At 49.6% G+C, this 18,869-nt stretch overlaps 4 protein-coding genes across 4 annotated transcripts; 2 read left to right on the top strand and 2 right to left on the bottom strand.

The window, feature by feature from the left end:
• The first annotated feature begins 242 nt into the window (after positions 1-242).
• On the top strand, positions 243-4,568 carry PV10_05692 (uncharacterized protein). Its single transcript, XM_016370397.1, has one exon. It carries the CDS (start codon positions 391-393, stop codon positions 4,327-4,329), a length of 3,939 nt encoding a protein of 1,312 aa, XP_016222690.1. The 5' UTR covers positions 243-390; the 3' UTR covers positions 4,330-4,568.
• Positions 4,569-14,235: 9,667 nt separating this feature from the next.
• Positions 14,236-15,497, top strand: PV10_05691 (uncharacterized protein). The gene is made up of 3 exons (XM_016370396.1): positions 14,236-14,365; positions 14,416-14,748; positions 14,805-15,497. Exons 1-3 carry the CDS (start codon positions 14,239-14,241, stop codon positions 15,476-15,478), a joined length of 1,134 nt encoding a protein of 377 aa, XP_016222689.1. The 5' UTR covers positions 14,236-14,238; the 3' UTR covers positions 15,479-15,497.
• A 657-nt stretch (positions 15,498-16,154) lies between these two features.
• Positions 16,155-17,533, bottom strand: PV10_05690 (uncharacterized protein). The gene has a single exon (XM_016370395.1). The coding sequence runs from the start codon at positions 17,270-17,272 to the stop codon at positions 16,382-16,384; it is 891 nt and encodes a 296-aa protein (XP_016222688.1). The 5' UTR covers positions 17,273-17,533; the 3' UTR covers positions 16,155-16,381.
• A 233-nt stretch (positions 17,534-17,766) lies between these two features.
• Positions 17,767-18,869, bottom strand: PV10_05689 (uncharacterized protein). The gene has a single exon (XM_016370394.1). It carries the CDS (start codon positions 18,641-18,643, stop codon positions 17,894-17,896), a length of 750 nt encoding a protein of 249 aa, XP_016222687.1. The 5' UTR covers positions 18,644-18,869; the 3' UTR covers positions 17,767-17,893.

The raw sequence follows: 18,869 nt of genomic DNA, 5'->3' as shown, positions 1-18,869 counted from the left end.
AACATAGGATTTGGATACGAGCAAGCCACGAGGAGAAAAGGCAGGATCAAACTGGGGGAATATAGCTAACATAGAGTAGGAGGTAGGTAGAGGCGAGGGGGGGACATGGCCTAATGGACTTCTGAGATGAGTGCACTCTCTGTGCTTTTAGCCTAACCATCCCCTAATACTATACCTTGTCAACTTGTCTAATTAAAGTCACGGTGTTGGGTGTTTGACATCTCCAACTCCAGATTCAACCCCCCAACTCACAATCATCCTCTCCCGTGTCACCCTCATGCGCACGTCAAGCATGCAACATCCCTACAACCGCTGGACGGCGTACGTATTCTTTTCCGTGCACATCTAGCATGCTTCTCGCGTCGGTAGCACCTTCTTCATGACTTCGCGATGAGTTCAAACAACCCTTACGCTGTCAACGGCTACGGCGGCTCGCGATCCAACAACGCGAATCCATACGCAACCTCGACATCAAATAACCCAAATCCCTACGGTACCTCGACATCCAACGCAAACCCCTACGCAACCTCAACGTCCAACAACGCGAACCCTTACGCTTCCTCCAACGCCTCGAGCACCACAAATCCCTACGTCGCTACCAACACCTCAAACACGGTCCCCAGCGGCCGCTACGACGATTCATACCTTTCTTCTCAAGCAAACGCTTCCTCCGCCTCCATCAACAGTGTTGGCTCACAAGACCGGAGAGCCAAGGCAAATCCCTACGAACAGCGCGACCGGGAATCACCAGGACCGGGCTCGCTGCCTTCAGGGCGAAATGGGTCTGGTGGTGGTAGTGCAAGCGGAGGATATGGGGGACTCGCTCGACCTCGCTTTGCCGACAATGCCGCTCCTCAACGAAATGACTACGACTATGGCGCAAACAGAGGCTCACAAGAAACTGACCGCCGACAACAACGACCTCCAACTCGGGAAAGAGACAGGTCATACAATGAGCCCCAGAGCAGAGATCCTCGAGATCCTCGATCAGCCATGCCTCCGCCCCCATCCGCACCTTCGAAATCATCCATCTCAAGTCTAAACCAGCAGTCTTCGATCAACGGTACCGGCGCCCAAAAATACCCTCCACCAGCCCCGGAAAACATCAACCGTCTCTATTCCCCTCGTCGTCCTCCCAAAAGCATGGACCAGATCTTGCGCCATATACAGACCGATTGGAAGGACATGGAAGGGGACGACTGCGTCCCGGTAAAGATTGCTCTCAAACTCATGGATCCCAGCTCACTAGGCTTGGCCGACCGAGAAGGCGACTTTGCAGACACCCATGTCGACCTGCAGAGGAGCTTGAAGACAGTCGTCAATGAGCACTATACAGACTTCAACAGTGCCGTGGGAACATACCACAAAATTCAGAACGCCATCAGGGAGAGCCAAAGTCGAGTCAGGCAATTAAAGACCGGCATGATGAACGTCAAAGGCGGCATGTTGACAACACGCCCAGAGCTGAGAACTCTCGCTGAACAGAGCGGAGAGCTTGACGATATGCTGGTCATGTTATCCAATATCGAGGCTCTGAAGATGATCCCCTCGAAGCTCGAAGAAAAGATCAGTGAGAAGAAGTTCCTTGGAGCGGTGGATCTCTTGATGGAAAGCCTGAAAGGTGTGACCAAGAGTGAGCTCGACGGCATCGGTGCGATCACCGACCTGAGGAGTTACTTCACCAATCAAGAAAGCACTTTGTTGGACATTCTCGTCGAGGAATTGCACGACCATCTGTACCTGCGAAGCCCATATTGCAAAGACAGGTGGAAAGGGAAAAAGGCCAATGGCGACGACAGAGATCCGAGAGACAACCTCTTGGGTGTAGGTGTCAATGCCTGGGATCGCCCATTCAATCACTATCTGACCAGTGCCGACACCACCGCCCCAATGCTTGAAGACGCTTCCAAAAACCCCGAAGCCGATACCTTCTACTACATTCACATGATCTTGGAATCTATTCACAAGCTTGGCCAACTCGGCGAGGCTGTATCAAGGATCGAACAGCGGATGCCCATGGAACTTTACAAAGTGGTGGAAAAAACCAATCACGACATCGACGCCAAATATCCATCTCACCTACGAGGCCAGCTCAACAAAGGAAACAAAAAGGTCATTTCCCTACAGGTCGATGAAAGCAGAAACCAAGTTCTCTCCGATTTCTTATGGACAATCTACTCCAAGTTCGAAGCAATGGCAGAGAGCCACCGAGTCCTGCACGAAGTCATTGCCGGAATTGTGCTTAGAGAGAAAATGTCCAAGCCTGAAAAGTACACTGCAGGTTTCAAGGAGCTGTGGAAACTCTATCAGATGGAAATGCGATCCTTGCTACATGATTATCTTGCCACCAATGGTGACATGACCCTCCGCACTACCATGACCACGACAAGCAGCACCGACATCTTCTCCCGCTCACAGAGAGACAAGGGCAAGAAGATGTTTAGAATTTCCGAAATGGATCAAAAGTCGGACGCCATGAAACTTCAAGAGGATGAACTGAACGACATCCTCAAGAGCTCTGTCCCAGGGCTGGTCAGCAAATCTCGTGCCAGAAACGGCACCGATCTCCTATCTGATCGCCACGGGCAAGACAGTTCTGCGGCTGGACATAAACTCCTGGTCGAACCTGGAGTCTTCAACATTACTGTCCTCCTCACCCCATCTCTCACCTTCCTACAGCGACTCAAAGATGTTGTCCCTCCAACTTCCAACATTCCCATGAGTACACTGACTTCTTTTCTTGATGATTTCCTCATCAATGTTTTCCACCCACAGCTGGAGGAAGCTGTTACAGAATTGTGCGCGCAGTGTATGATCGATCTCGACGCATTTTCACAAGATATTCAATGGTCAAAACACTCTCCACATCCCATTTTCAAGGGTACTGTCGCTTTCCTAGGACTTGTCCGAAGCTTTTCCGCCTTGTTGAGTACCGTACCTCAGGATCAGATCTTTACCCAGTTGATTATCAGTCAAATTGTCACATATTACGACAAGTGCTATGGTTACTACAAGTCCCTGGTCAGCCGCGTTTCCTCAGCAAACGGAAACTCGAATGTGACCACCCTCTCTTTGAAAGCGGCCGCATCCTGGGCTGAGTCTGGTGAGGTTCGCGAGGCCGCAGTAGAGATTCTCGATCAGTCGTTTGGCCAAGGTCCACTGCTTCCTGACACCGTTGCTCGAGAGGTTCAAGCGCTACTGTCGGCTTCAAAACAGACCCCCTTGTCATCGTATGATATCATCTCCGACTCCAAGACCGTCCACCAACTATCCCTTCTATACAACAGCATGCAATGGCTTGCTTCTGCTCTGAGTCAACTCCGCCACGTTGAAGCGACCTCTTCTTCCGGTCATACTCGCACATCATCCCAGACCAGAAATCCACGAAGATGGACACTGGTTACAAGCTTGCGTTCTCCAAACAAGGGCTCATCCCTTCCTGGCGCTCTCGCTCGCGTATTCCTTCCACTCACCTCCGAGACAGCTATTCCCTTTGACAACACGATTGCCTCGATTCGCACCCTTGCTCAAACAACCTTGTTGACTCTGCATATCGATGTCCGATGTGGCGTCATGAATCAACTGACACGAACGCTCCGAGGCCCAGACGTCACAAGCCCAACTTCACCATCTGCCGACAACCGCGACTCGTCTCTACTACCTGCGATTGATTCGGGTCTTTACCCATACGTTCTGGCGTCTCCTCCCAGCTCCGCCTCACCTCTAGTCCTTGAACTCAACAATAACCTCATCACTTTTGACTCCGACATTGCTGCACACCTGGGTATCAAGGAGCAACACTTCATTCTCTTTGGTCTTGCCAAGTTGATTGATCGATTCCTCGTTATTGGGGCAGATATGATTGGAGTCATGAACACAAACGGTGCAGAGCGAATCAGGATAGATGCCACTGTCATCCAACAGAACCTGCGGGCCATACTTGCCAGTACCAAGTTAAAGCAGGAGAGTATCTCCGACAAGATTACTGACAATGCGGCCACCGATGAATCTGCTGGCCTTGGTATTGTGACGAATTCTGGACAGTCGAAAGAAAACGACCGCACACAGGATCCTGACTCTAGTGTGTTGACATCCTCCTCGCAGTATTTTGATCTTTTCCTGGGTGGGGCCGACTCAATATTACAGTATGTTCAGGATACAAAGGCTCAAGGCAAGCCAGTGAACTACACATACGACGAGCTACGAACGTTGGTAGAGCTCTGTTTCAGCGCTAGGCTTCGAGGCGAAGACCGTGAGGAAGGGCTCAAGGCTCGCAAAAGACAACAGGAAGTGTTGCTCGAGTTGGGTGAGAAGATGTGGGATTCATGATATCTATTCCAAGTCATAGGGTTTCGGGCAAATGATGTCTGATATAAGAACTGTTTTCTATTGTATTCAAGAAGCATTCGAGAATGGATGGATGATCAACCGACAGATTGCAGTATAAAAGCAAGACATGTCGAGAGCGACAGAAACCAAAGATACATCATGCACAAACCATTATCATATCTGTGAATTCACTCGTATTGCCTCCTTCTCACATCCACCTCGCATGCTTGAGGTCCCCGTCACTATTCAGGAGCTCATGCATCATGATCATATCCGAGGGGCTCTCGCCAATGAACGATAGCAATAACGCCCATAAAGGACCTATGGCTGACCAAAAGAGGAATCATCAGTCTGATATGCTCAGGGATCCTCCTCCCTCGTGTACACGGGTGGATGGGCGAGTACCTAGGTACACAAGATGATATTTTCAACAGCTGGATTTTTCTTCTTTTCCTCTTCATCCCCTCTCTCTTTTTTTTTTGAAGGCCACGGTTTTTCATCCAGTGGTGTTTCTGCAGGAGGAGTCGAGGGTAAGATCTTCGGGTATGTTGAAATGTTTGTTTGTTCCTTGACTAGTTCCCTCTTCGCCTTCTCTTCAGTTAAGCCTTGCGCAAGATAGAACCGAAACATTCTAGGAAGTTCCGACTTGTTCCTGCGACGCGATCGGGACTTTATTGAAACTTTGAAAAACAGTGATTGTCACGAGATGCCACTGCAGCTTGTTGTCCGAGTTGATTCAATATTGCAAGGCTTACCTAGATTCAGGTTCTTCACTCCAATCTTGATGATTGTGGCTCGGTGTTCAAGATTTACCTCGTACGAGATCAAAAGGGGGATCGCGCGATGGTTCTCTTTGCGCAATCACTTGGGCTGCTTGTCGTTTCCTGGAAACTCCTCAGATGGACCTGTTGGTCATACTCCTGCATCTGACAGGTTATTTCGCGGGCTTCATGGGGAGGAGGGCCGTGATGATCCGTGTCATTGCATTAATTTGCGAATAGAGGCCTGGGCGTTCAGGTCATGTGAGCGATTTGTAGCATAGCTTGATCAGGGTGTTGTTGAAATCCCACCTGATCGAGGCACGTGGGCTATTGGTGACTGATATAGGAGCATTTGAAAGAGGAGAGGGCTCGTCTTTCGAATCGCAAGGTGATGGACAACCTGGTGTCGAGAAAAACAAGAGCGAACAGCAGGTAGGAGAGGGTATCATGTCCGGGGGGGTGGGGAGCAGGACTGGGTACTTCCGCGGCCTCATCATCGGACAACATCTATCGCAGCTGAATGGATTCCATCCAAGATGCGAAGGCCAACTGTTATCGATCCACATTTAGAGGACTTCAAACGCCATGTTTGTCACTAGCCAATGACTGGGCACAGTTGACCATGGCAAATTGGCTCTGGTTTGATGAATTTGAAGAATCCACATGTACGCGGAAGTTTCGTCCGGTATCAGTATTTCGCCTTACCAAGTCGAATCTAGTGTCCCTTTTGTAAAACCCATATGTAATATTCCCCATGTTGAAGGTGAGATCGAATGAGAACCCAAGGTTCATGGTGATTAGATGAAAAATGAGCTCAGAGCATGGACAAGATCAATCCAAATTTGTAGACTGAGTACATCGAGCTCAGCTTCAAGTGCTTCAGATAGAGCGACTCAAAGACTTTGGAGTCAACAGGGATGGGGTGAGGGGAAGAGTTCTCCATGACCCACAGATCATGGACCGGATCAAATTTCCAAGGAGTATTAGGGCTTTGTTGTCGATTGATGAATCTGTCATGACAGTACGGTGGTGGCGACCACCTCGACTGGACAGAAAGGTATGAAAGTCATGGCCAACTCTTGACAGCCAAAAACATGCAAGTTTTTACATCGGAATTGTACCTCCTGTCCAATGCTTTTTCTCGGTCCAATACAAAGTTGCTGGAGTCTCCGTAGACCGCCAATTCTAGGCGAGCTGATGCTGCCGGCCATTAGCAAGAACGGTGGCATTCTAAGCCTTGCAATATGGGAAGCCCAACTTGAGCCGGCGAATCGACCTGAATGCTGGACAAGGATACAGTCCTTCTACAGGGTTTTGAATGGAGAGACTTTGGCTGTAATCTAGAAGAAGAAATCCCTGTACAGTCCAAGTTTGTTCGAGGGTCGTCCGTTTTGTCTCCCGCTAGACTGCTCTGTTAGCCTCTTTGAGAGAGTTAAGTAAAGCAAAACCGGACTCATAGCAACCTACATTACGACCGTCCTGTGACGCAAACGCGATACATTGGACGATCCACCTACTGTTCGTCCAATCTGGTAAAGTTCTCGTAGAGTTGGAATCCTGGTGCACATCTCTGTACTAATCAAGCGATTTGGACGACTGAGATAGCCAGCGAACGCCAAGAAGCATCTTTACGCATCGATCGAGTTGCCGAAGTTGTTCGGTTTGTTTCTTCTCTTGTACACAACGACGCGAGTCTCCACGCCCACATCGTGGCTTGAGCATTTTAACTGGTCTTGTTGGGTTTACCTTGGTGCCCTAGATTTTTGACTGCACACACCCCGTGCATCTGTTGTTTTGACACAGCGGGCGCCTAACCAAAACCCGTGTTGCTGGTTACTTACGATCTCGGTGCGTTGGATTTTGGCATGGACAGACTTCTGTCCTTCCGTTGGTAATGAAACTACTTCCCCTCAAACCCATTCTCTCCTTTTCAGTCGTATAGTGATGCAGAGCTGGTCAGTCTGTCAACAATACGTAAAAGACGGGAACAGCCGTGTCGAGGTCGGCCTTTCCAGGACATTCCTACTTTTCGGCCGTTGGAATATCCAGTCGAAGATGCCAACCACATCTGGAAAGAAGCCTAGCAAGTCGCTGCAACCCAACGATCATACTGATCAGGGAAAATCCCGAATACGTACAGGTCGTGCGTGCGATCGGTGCAAAGTGAAGAAATCCAAAGTGAGTCGGAGATTCCAGTGTTGCAATGGCTGCCAGGTCACCCATTGCAAATTGAGAGGAGAGATCTGACTTAGACATAGTGCGATGGTAACAATCCGTGTTCGGCCTGTGCAGTGAGTGAGAGCATCTGCGAATATAGCGTCCGCCGCAGAAGAGAAGCTCGAGACTGGTGGGTACCTTCTCATGGCCTCATGGCGTTCAGACAACGCCGTACTCGGAAGGAGAGGCTAACCAGATATGGCACCAGGTATTGGAGTACGCGTGAAGTCATGGATCAGGCTGTCCAAACGCTGTACTGGGCATGTCGACAAAATCGTGGGTTTCCTGGAACGATACCAGATGAAAGTAGCGGGTCGGTCTCGACAGATGCGATACTGCGTGGGCTGGGATTGACACCTCCCTCGGCGAAAATGGCCGAAGAACTTGGTGTCAACGCTGATTCTCAGACGGATGGTGTTAGGTTATCATTAGGGAGAACTTACCGCGGACCAAGTAGCGTATCCGAAGACATGAATTCTGGTGCAGGTGTTCCAACAGAAGAGGCGTCGGAATTGCTTCCGCGACATCATAGGCCGGTACACAATCAAGTGATCGAAGAAAGACAGTTGCACCTCGGTCACGGTATAGCACAAGGGGTAGGTGGATCTGAGGAAATACCGATGCTGATGGGATATGGCCAATCTTATCACATGGTGATGGATGGCGGTACAACAGACCCTCTGCTTATGGACGAACACAATGTGGAGGCGAGGTATGACTCGCTTGCCCATCCCATTATAGATAGGCGAGGGTCAGGAGATCCTGGACAACACTTTCACGGAACGCCTGGGCCCACAAGCACTCACGATGGAGTGATGGTGGATGGGCACAGCGATACTGATTGGAATCGACAATCAATCCAACGAATATTGAGGCCCCTACCTTGGCCGGGGACATTGGCCGCCGTCCAGACTGAGACAGTACTCGGCATTGGAGGGCCCAGCTCCGAACAGAAGCCACCAAAGAAATGATATGCTTGGGCCACGCATATCTTCAAATCTGGGGCCCAGAAGATGCTCGAGGGAAGCTGGAGTCGCGGGCCAAGTTCGTCGTTGCAAACACAGAACCTATAATCGCAAGCTTGAGATGACCAGCTCTGGCACCACTGATTCACCAAGAGGTTGTTGGTTGGGATGGTGTAATGTCGTGGGTGGCGAATACATCGAGGCCGCCCTGTTTGAACGTTCAAAGCACCGTAATTTTCAGCGCTTGACGCACGCAATCAAATGTAGGCACACCACAGCACCGAGAGAAATATGAAGCCTTTTCTGTCCACGAGAGGAAAATTAGAGAAGATGGAAAAGATGAGTGGATGAAGTGATGTTTGTGGTTGGTTGCTGAACCTCGGCGGAAATATTTTCCGTTAAGTTGAGAGACGAATTATCACGTGGGACGAGATAGCATCGCTGGTAATTCTACAATCTAACTGATGTATGCATGGCGATCCTTCCTGGACTTCCTGGGATTGTCCGACTGTGTGACTGTCTATCGCATCTTTTGATATCTATCGTAGCACGTGTTAAGGCCTACGATGGCGTGCCCGGGCTAGACAAATCAGCCCTTTTAGCCATTGGTGATCCATGAATTGCTCTCTAGGTGGTTCAATCTTGGAGCATGTAATAATTGAAGGCTATCTAGCCTGTTGATCTTGTCATTATTTGGGAATACTGCAAGCGTTGCCTCATTTTCGAAGCACAGGGTAGGCGTCATAAAAAGTAGCTTCCCTTCTACGATATGAAACATCTTCGATTTTGATCTTCTACAATCAATCCATGCCTCCAGCATATTCCTTAGCCTATAGCCAGCCGCTATCGTCTACTTTACTTTTGTGTTCTCTTGTTCAGGCAAAGCGTAGATTCCCTTCCCTTGTCTGTCAAACTGCTGTTTTTTTGGTTGTTGCGGTTATTTCATCGATGCATGTTCTGGTCTGGTCTCTCCTCTAGGCTAGCATCAATTGCCATATCCGTTTCCACCGTCAGACATTAATCGAGCTTTGGGCGCGCACATTGCCGAGGAAAATATTCCTCGTCTCGGGTTCCTCTTTGACAGGCAACGAATCGACCATTGCCAATTGATGCTACTTAGTGTAATTAGACAAAGATGTGAGACGCCACTTCCCTACCTAAACCTCGGTATGGGACATGGCCTCTCTAAATATCCCTTCGTCAAATAAAGTAGTGATGTTGACAGAAAGAATAACAGGAGAATCATGACAGTCTGAATACAAACAAGCTTGTAAAGAGTGCTGCAAGTGTGGGTGATTCAAATTTTGGAAGAATCGACGACGACATCCTGAGTGGGGCTTGAATCGCCGAATGGCTACATCCTCAGCATGACGGGCCGCCAAAGGCTTCACAGAGAAGTCTTGTGCACAAACCAAACAAGAGGTAGCATGTCTTTGCATGGCACCATGACTCGTGTTCGCTTCCGAAAATGACTTCAGGCCTAGTGAGGTCCCAGCTCCACTGCCCAAAGCAACAACAACAAAGGCTAGAAGCCCAAATCAATGACCAATTCAACTCCTCAAAAAATCCATCGTTCGAGGTACCAGCTCTGGTCTCTGGGGCCAAGTGGATCTGCTCGAGCGTGCGTACGCATATGCATGGCGTTTCGACCCCTGGCCATGGACCTGGAAGAGCGCCAAAGGTTGTCCGTATCAACCTAAACCTACGGAGGTAGGGTCTGGGAAGGCCGAGGGCGTCTCTCGGCCCCAAATGGGGCCTGATGATCGACACGCCTCCTTGATAAGCAGGCTTGCCAGTCGCGATCGGGCCCGACTACTTAGTGTTAATTCATTCTGCACGAATTGGGGCCTTTTGTCGAGATGCCCACCAACTTTCTCGCTTAAGAGAATCCAACTCGCAACTTTTGGCATCCTTTCGCGCTGTCGCATAACGAGTGATGGACCGTGCAATTGCTTTGACAATGTCCCCATTACCAGCTTCGCTATTGCTCTTCATATCGTCAAATAGCGCCGCACTGGCGCCTTGCAGGGAAGGCACATAGGTTACGCATACAGTACAGAGAGTGTGAAATCATCGCAGTGGGCCTTGGAAAGTGTTCGCAAAGTTGGTCAAGCTAGTATTACATATAAATATACGGAGTACTCCTGTTGAGGCCCATGATTGATCTGATCTGCGGACCTGTAGGATACTACTTAGCGTGAAGAATGCCACCGTTCCTCATTGTCTTCAAGGGGCCACGGGGGCTGACTAGATGAATAATAGCGCCCATCTCAAAATCATGACCATACAAGTTTCCTTCATTATTATACTCCCTACCACTTAGAGCTCGTTCATGCGTCTCACTCGGACAGTCATGACTTTTAAAAGGCCGGGACCCGCTAAATCCTGTCCTGCATGGTTAAACCCCACGTGGAGGGCCACATGTATGGTTGTGCCATTTTTGAGAAGTCGGGAGTTACGTGGCCTGTACAAAGCAACCAGGGTTCAATCCGTTCGGATTTGGCTCGACTCTCAACAGTTCGACACGAATCATAGGCTTGCAGACTTCCCATAGGCTATCAGTAGTCAGAATTTGGCAAGATTGTCCAGATAGCCAAGGCCACCAAGTGGACACATGAACAAGATGGTCTATGCTGAAAAATGCCCCCAGACCAGAAGAGGGGTGATATGCAGTGTCTCCTGACATTGATGCCTGAAATACGGTCTAGAAACATTGTCTGGATACCTAGGTACTTTACCTGTGAACTCAGCTCTGTCGCCTGGACACTCAAGGCCACTGTCCAGTCGCGCCAGTCCAACGACTGAACCAGAGTATTTCATGTGTCCAAACTCAAACAGAGCAATCCTTCCTGAATAAGGTATTATTATGAGCCTGGGTTAAAGTCCCATGGTTGAGCACCGCCACATGACTCTTTACGATGTCATCAACATCGGTTTGGGAGAGGATCTTCCATCGGTGGAGCTGGCACTGATGATGATCCTGGACAACATAATCTGTATCTTGACAACACGGCCGACATGATCAATGCACCATCTCGCGCTCCCCGAGGCAATCACCCTCGCATGAGCACACGCACTCGCATTGGCAGGGATCATTTATTTCAGTACGGAGCAATGGTATTGTGAGGGTGGGGACATGGTTAAGTTACAAGCTCCCCGATCATCAGATTGCCACTACTGCCCTCTTCTCCAATTGCTGACATTTAGTGGTATTGATGGGCGCCGTTCAGGCCAACTGCCTTCGCTCAACCACCGTTGAACATCTTTACTATAATGTGTCCAGTGTTACGAGGTGCATGTACACTAGATCATCATTGCTGTTTACTGTGAGTATTTACATAAGGTGTGACTAGGGTTGGTAGCTCCAAACCAACCCTTGTGTTGTTGCCATACCTCTAGTTAGACAAAATTGAACACCCACTACTTTTTTTACCATAACATAACCGACCTAGCTGACGGGCATGTCTTCTGAAGTTCAACGCCCTCTCTCCCTTTCCAACCTCGCACAAGACTTGATGCCGCAATAGTGGATGCGCATCTTATTGTATTGACGGTACTTTCGAGATCTTGCAAGGAGTGTATCCACAAACCAGGACCTAAGTGGTGCGCTTCGTGCATCTTGTAGGGGTCAGTCGCAAAGTCTGTTTAGACATGCGAGTGGTCAAAGCTAATATCTCCACCCACGAGGAGACTTTCGATAGCCGCTGAGAAAACCCAGACTCGGCTCCAAGGGCTCCGGGGTCCGCGACAACCATCCCTAATTGAATACTGGCCATCTGGGTAGTGTTGCACGCATAGGCCATGGCTTATTGACACCCGGTTTTATGATTAATAGCTGTCAAAAGCGCTGTCTATGCCTATCAATTGTGCCCACGAGTCATGTTCAGCCACTATAGTCTGCCCAATAAGGGCTTAGCAAGAACCGAGAATTATTCATGCGATCCTACCTCCTGCATGGCACACAAAATCGAAGCAGGGGGGAGACCAGTCAGCTCGGAAACGTTAGTACGCTGAAACAGCCAGTTGGCATCCTAGAAGGCCGATCAGATCATCCAAAGTTAGAAACGAGAAATAGTATTCATGTGATCGGCAAATTCCATCATGGCCGAAGGACCCCGCGGATTCGTCCTTGCATAACTTTCCCTGCCTGGAAGGGGGGGGGCGACTTTTGAGATGGCATGGATGGCTTGGGATCCCCGAGGCGCCACCAGTAAGAGCTGTCAGCTGGGGAGCTTCCTGTGGTTTCATATACCACGATCTCGCCGCCACTGGATCAAAGCATTATTTTACGCATACGCATCGACACAGGGCTTATTAGTGGAGTAGATCTGCCCAGGCTGATTTATTAAGTCCTCCGTAGGTTTTCCCATTATCATTTGTCGGGTCGCCCACCCGAGGGCTTGGATTTTAAGCAGCGTGCTCTACCCAGAGAATTTGCTCCTAAAGCTTAAACAACGTTTGGAGTGGAGGTGCTAGACATCGTGGCAAGCGTGGGTATGCAGTGATGCGTCGAGATCTCGACCTGGAACCTATTTGCTTGATCTGACATGGGTCGCAACCACTGCTGGCGTGGATTTGGGCTTGCGCTCGCGTTGCTTTCTTTCTGGACTTTTGCCTTGACGGGTGATCCAGATGTGGCTGTTTGATGTGGGATGGACGAACCACTTGGTCTAGCGAATCACATCAACTTCCCCGAACCAGAATCCATGGGCCTGGGTGGATATAGTCGCAATAGCATACCACACCGATGGCTTGGCTTGGCCTGGCCTGGAATGGCCTTTTAGAGAAATGGCGTGAATGTTGAATCATGCCTAACAGCCCACCAGCCATGACTTTCCCCTCCGGCTGTCGGCAAACTCAAGCCCATTGTCTGGACGAGCGAAGACCCATACTTCGACAGCTGAACACTAATTTGGACTTGATAGTCCCTTAGTTCATCCCCACTCCTGCCAGGTCCCAGTCAGAGTCTTTCTGAGTAGAACAGGGCATCGACGGAGTTACTGAGTAGCTCGTGGACGGTGCGATATGCGAGGCCCTCGCTCCCTCGCCTTGCTCACTACTCCACAGCCTTCCAAGTCGGTCTCAAGATATCTCCTACTTCCATGCGCCTCCAAACCTAGTCGATCCCGGGGTTGGCTTGCTCTGTCGGGAGCCCGTTAATTTGTACCTTTGAATCAGCCTTCCGACAGAGAGTTCCTACATACCATTTGCTGAAAGCTTTCTTGCCTCTTCTCTGTTCCAAACAAGTGCTTCCATCGTTTGCTATTACCATGCCATTCTTGTCAGACTGGCTCTTTGTGCGAATTTGACTCTATCTTCTCTTTCGCCTTGATACATGCTTTGTCATATTCCCAGCCTCGGCCAAGAGCGCTTTCGGTCGTTCTCTAGTTTCAACTTGATCAGTATCTCGACCACAACAGAATAATCTTGCGCTCGCTTCCCTCCTCTATCGCGCTATAGACAACCTCTCTTCACAGCCATCTTGCGCTATTGGGGCCTGTCATACCCACTCTTCGTCGGCCTTGTAATTGAGCTATTCTGGTTCTTTCAGTCAAAAAAACTTCAAGAACAAACCGTCTCTCGTGGCACCTTTGCGACTAGATCGAGTGAACCGTCCAAACGTCGCCATTATTTGTTGGCTGAACCCGGAAAAAAGAACAGTCGCAGTCACAGTCTTATCGACGACTTGAAAACCTACCTCTGTCGCTCAGCAGATGGCGCCGACACATTCACACACATTTTGGTCATAAGTTGTCGAGCTGTGTCGTCCGAGTCCGCTTGCAAAGGCGACCCACCTCTGTCACGTCTGGTCGAAGTGTTGTCTGAACTCGGCACTGAAACATACCCATAGACGCGTCAAGTCCGTTTCTTCGATCGAGGAGGAGTGAAGGGCGACGCAGAGAGAACCAAGAATTTCGAGACGAGTGAGATCTTCTCGCTGAGCAGGAGAGCGCGTGGCTCTGAACATGCCAGGACTGGTCCAGCAGGAAATCCCGTCACCCATTTCACCGACTATGTCTGAGGGACCACCCCTGTCACCCACCGACAAGAAACGAAACAAGCTGGGATATCATCGTACCGCTGTCGCGTGTGGTAAGCACTGACATTCGTCAGTATCATGGAGACACACTAACAACAGATAGGTCACTGTCGGCGAAGGAAAATTCGATGTATACCAGCATTTGACGACAACAGTGGTCGATGTCAAAATTGTATACGTTTGAAAAAAGATTGCCAGTTCTTTCCGGTCGACCAGCAGACTCCTCCATCTGGCGCAAAGCGACTTCGCAAACCAAACGAAGGGTTTCTCAACGAAAGTGAAGCATCTGTCTCCTCGTCCCCAGCAGGTGGCATTCTCAGGAGCAGCTCCTTTGACCGCCTTGATCAATCAGAAGACCCTTTGGACACTCCACCGTTGTCCAGAGGTAGTCCCGGATTTCAATACCAACAAATTGCTCGCTCGTTTTCTGGCCATGGTATGATGATGCTTTTCTTTCCACCCACTTGGATAAATTGACCTGATATTTCATAGCCATCGATTACCCCCATTCGTATGACGTTGGTCATCCTCAACAAGTCTCCCAGGCCGAGTACCTGACCTCACCGTATTCCAACCAGTCCATTCGGAGTTACGGCATGGAGCAGACAAACTCACAGTATTTCAGCCAGTATGCGACGCCTACACAAGGCCAATACCCCGCTGCGTTTTCTCCTGCGTCACTATCATCGAGCGGTCCAGCACTTTCTCAAGAAAGCTCCTATCCATACCCTTCAACGGCTCCAAATGGCTATCAGTGGGGCCAGGGCCAATCTCTCCCACATCAAACCTCGAGGTCCTTGTCGATCGGGGAATCAGAAGGTAGCCAGGGTTTCGCTCCTGCCTACCGAACACACACATATCCGTCTCTTGACAGACGAAGCGTGAGTGACATGCAGCATCATTCATCTACCGTCCCAACCTTTCACCGAATGAGCACTGAGGGACAAGTGGCACCGATGGCCGCACCGTATCGAGATCCTGCCTCTTATCAATCGATGCAGGGTTGGCACAACCCGGGGATGAGCGATCCGGGCCAGGGTATTGGCATCTATCAGCCACAATGGTATTCCCAACAAGGTCTAGGCGATCTGCGAGAAGAGGAGGACATGTCGGCGTTGATGTCTGCCCAGGGAAGACGCCCACACGGCCAACACAAACCAGGATAACGTGCGTGGCAGAAGCATGATTTTACACCATGAGCGATACTTGGCTCAGGAGAAAGTAGGGATATCCAATACTTCTCACAACACCGATGATGTTGCCGCTCGCAAAAATTTCAAAAATCTCGAATTGCCGGTGGAGACCAACATGTCGAAGCAGCACATATTCTGATTCACAATCTCGTCCGAACCTGTGGGGTACGCACACAAAGTTAGAAACGAGTCATATGAATTATTGCGGAATTGTCGCACGTCCTGCATTTGCAGACACACAAGTCTTAATGGATTTTAATCCATTTTGGGTTCAAGTTTGCCCCATTCAAACAAAGCGGCGCTGGAGAAGCCCAAATCCACTCAAAGGGTGATTATCACATGACCAGAGCTCGATCACATGATTCAAGATTTCTCGTCAAACGCCAGACATCCTTACCTTGGATCTCAATCTTTCGAAAAAGGGGTTTATGGAAGGCTGAGGGTGTTCCAGCAGTTGAATTCCCATGGATTGCATTAGAAGGTTATCAGGCGTGGTCCAGACTTGGGCAAATCCCAGTCATTCTCAGAAAATGGACTTTTCATGGATGGGTCACCGAGGCATCTAGTAAGGTATCTGGATATCAAATGTCCTCCGTCTTTAGTGGAAATCACCAAGGACACTGTCGACACGGATGAAAAAAGTTTATGACATGAACCTCAGCTACATAAAGATGATCCAACAGTGATCAATGATCATTCGATTCGACCTTACTCCAGATTTCTTGGGTATTTGTTCTCAAATGGAGCGCCCCTAAATACAGTACCAATTAACCCATCAGATCCGTCCGCTTGCTCTCCAGACCTAAAATTTCGTGATCAGGCCGAACCCAAATTGCATAAACCAAGGAAAACTGCTCCCAACTCATGCTTCATAGGCTATAAAGCCTCTACATCTCTGTCCTCCTCGCAGTTCCTACACAGCCGCGTGCCACTTGTACCATCTGCTGGTCTCTCAGTATGATCGATCCCCCAACAACGCAGGCAACGATTTGCTCTTGTCATGGCCAGCCCACATGCATCGTGTCGGTTTGGTCCTTGAATGTTGGTTGGTTTGATTGGCGTGGAATTTCTGGCGCCAGCGACCATGTCGGCGAGTTGTATCTTGTCCAAGCATTCGGGCGAGCAGACTCCCTTTGCACGATGGAAAGGGTCACCCCGTTGGATGGAATTACAGCCCTTGCACACTACGCAGGACTTCATGGCCATCTTGAAAACGGTGCCTGGCAGGTAGAAACCCTTTTTCAAACCACAGGCCATACAGAACCGTAGTCTGGCATCCTTGTGGCCGAGGCTCTTGCTCCCTGTGATTTGTTTGTCTCCGAAACACTCCCTTGGCAAGGTGGTCAAGCAGGAGTAGCAGTTGAGCCGCTCGGCTCGAGTGATGTAGTTTTTGTGGAGATTGCTGATGGTGTCGCTTGAATAGTAGGTGCGGTATTCGTTCGGGTTAGGTCGTGCCCATCGTGAGTAGTTTGCAAACTTGCGCTGGCGCAGCGCATAGTCTGCTTTCTCCTCGGCCAACAGCGAGGCTTTGCGCCTGGAATGTGCCCTCTTGATATCCGTCTCTAGGTCGACGATCTCGGTAGCTGCTTTGCAGGTAGCGCGCAAGGAGCCCAGCTCTGAGTGTGTTAGGCGATTGTAGATGATAAGAAGGATTTCTCGAGGCAGAGGAAAGAAGCAAGACAAGGAGTCTGAATTCCCGCTTTGGAGTGTCATGGTGTAGGAGTTGTCGTCGTTCACGGCGTTGGTTCTTGACAATGTAGAGGACATAATGCAACCAAGGTTTCACAATAAACCTCGTGTTAGAGCTCCGTGTCTTTATCTGATCGATGGTGCAGTCATTCAAGCTCTCAATCTGGAGATAAGCCCTCGTTCAAGGTGGCAGAGGTTGATGTGTCACCGGTCTCAAATAGCGAAAGCCCAAGACTCACCTGGGAGGTGGTGCAGTATATCTATACACTAACATTCCTTCTTCGTTTGAGGGGCTCCCCATGATAGTTACGGACTTTATTGAATTAACGGAAAGCTCTGACTTATAATTGTCTGGCGTGACAGATAACCGGGTTGGTGTTTGATGATGATCGTAACGATAGGCAAACTAAGCGTGGCTCAGTGCACGGTTTGACCAATCCACGTCCAAGCTCAAACTATTTCTCCTCGTTGCTTCACATGATTGTCACTTAGTGCATTCCGATGGTGGGGTAATCCAGGTGAATGTGAAGGAACCTCGGGCACATTTGGTCAAGTTACGAGCAAACCCTAGACATCCTTTCTAACATGACTGTATATGATATGCACAGTGAATATATTGTAGCACGTGTCGTTACGACATCCAGAAGCAATCAAGGCTGTAGTGACGATTTGGAAATATGAGAGGTGAAGGGAGCTGGTTCAAGGTTTCTTCGCAGAAACCAAAAGAAAGTAAGGTCTATGGCCCTCGCCCGTCTCTTCCAGTTTCGTCTCGAGGTCAAGTCCTTCCCAGGCTTCCTTGAAAGCCGTCAAGATGAGGCCAGCCTCGATGAGCAGGGTTAGGTAAGTGTCGATGGTGCGATGGTACTTGCGGACGCCGGGAGTCATCCAGTCGGTGATCCTTAGGCCTTCCTTCCAGTATTGATTTAGTGGCCAGAATACCTGACCGTTATCCCATTTCCATTGCGCATCGGACGGCGCCGTCATCACAGGATGCTCCACCGAGAAGACCAGCTTGCCGCCCGACGATAAGCTCTTGTAAATCTCCGTGAGCAGACGCCTCAATTTGTCGGTCGGTAGGTAATGGAATGCGAGCGAGCAGTACACAAGATCGTATTCGCCCTCGGACAACGTCAAATCTTCCAGATTCCCTCTCTGATATGTAATCTTGCCTTCAACAATGTCCTGCGCAGCCGTCATCTCTCGCGCCCGTTTCAACATATTTTCGGATATATCGATCGCATGTACCGATCTAGCATCTCCTTCCTGAACTGCCCATCGAGCAACCCAGCCAAAACCCGTGGCCAGATCTAGGACCCTCTTGTCTCTGATGTCGCCAACTAGCATTCGCAATGTCGGCCATTCTGGTGCTCCGTCCAGGCCCCGCATCGACCTTGGAAGCTTGGAGTACTCGCTGAAGAAGTCAGAAGTATCGTAGATGTTTTGTGCCATTGCCAAGCGGGTTTATCAGAGAGCCTGCGACGCAATTATGGGCAATGTGACTGTGTTTCACTGTGGAAGCTCTTCAAAGATATGTGGTTCTAGCGACGGTATATATTGGCGGATGGTGGAGACGGAAGCCTTTCACTCCGAGGGGGCAGTACTACTCTACACTAAACACTTATCACAAAAGAACGCTGAAAGTTGAGATGCTCTCAAATTCTCAAATTCTGATGCG

The sequence above is a fragment of the Exophiala mesophila genome, assembly GCF_000836275.1.
Source record: "Exophiala mesophila strain CBS 40295 unplaced genomic scaffold supercont1.4, whole genome shotgun sequence".
NCBI lineage: Eukaryota > Fungi > Ascomycota > Eurotiomycetes > Chaetothyriales > Herpotrichiellaceae > Exophiala > Exophiala mesophila.
The sequence above is the reverse complement of the archived record's forward strand: the minus strand, read 5'-3'. Positions and strand labels throughout refer to the sequence as shown.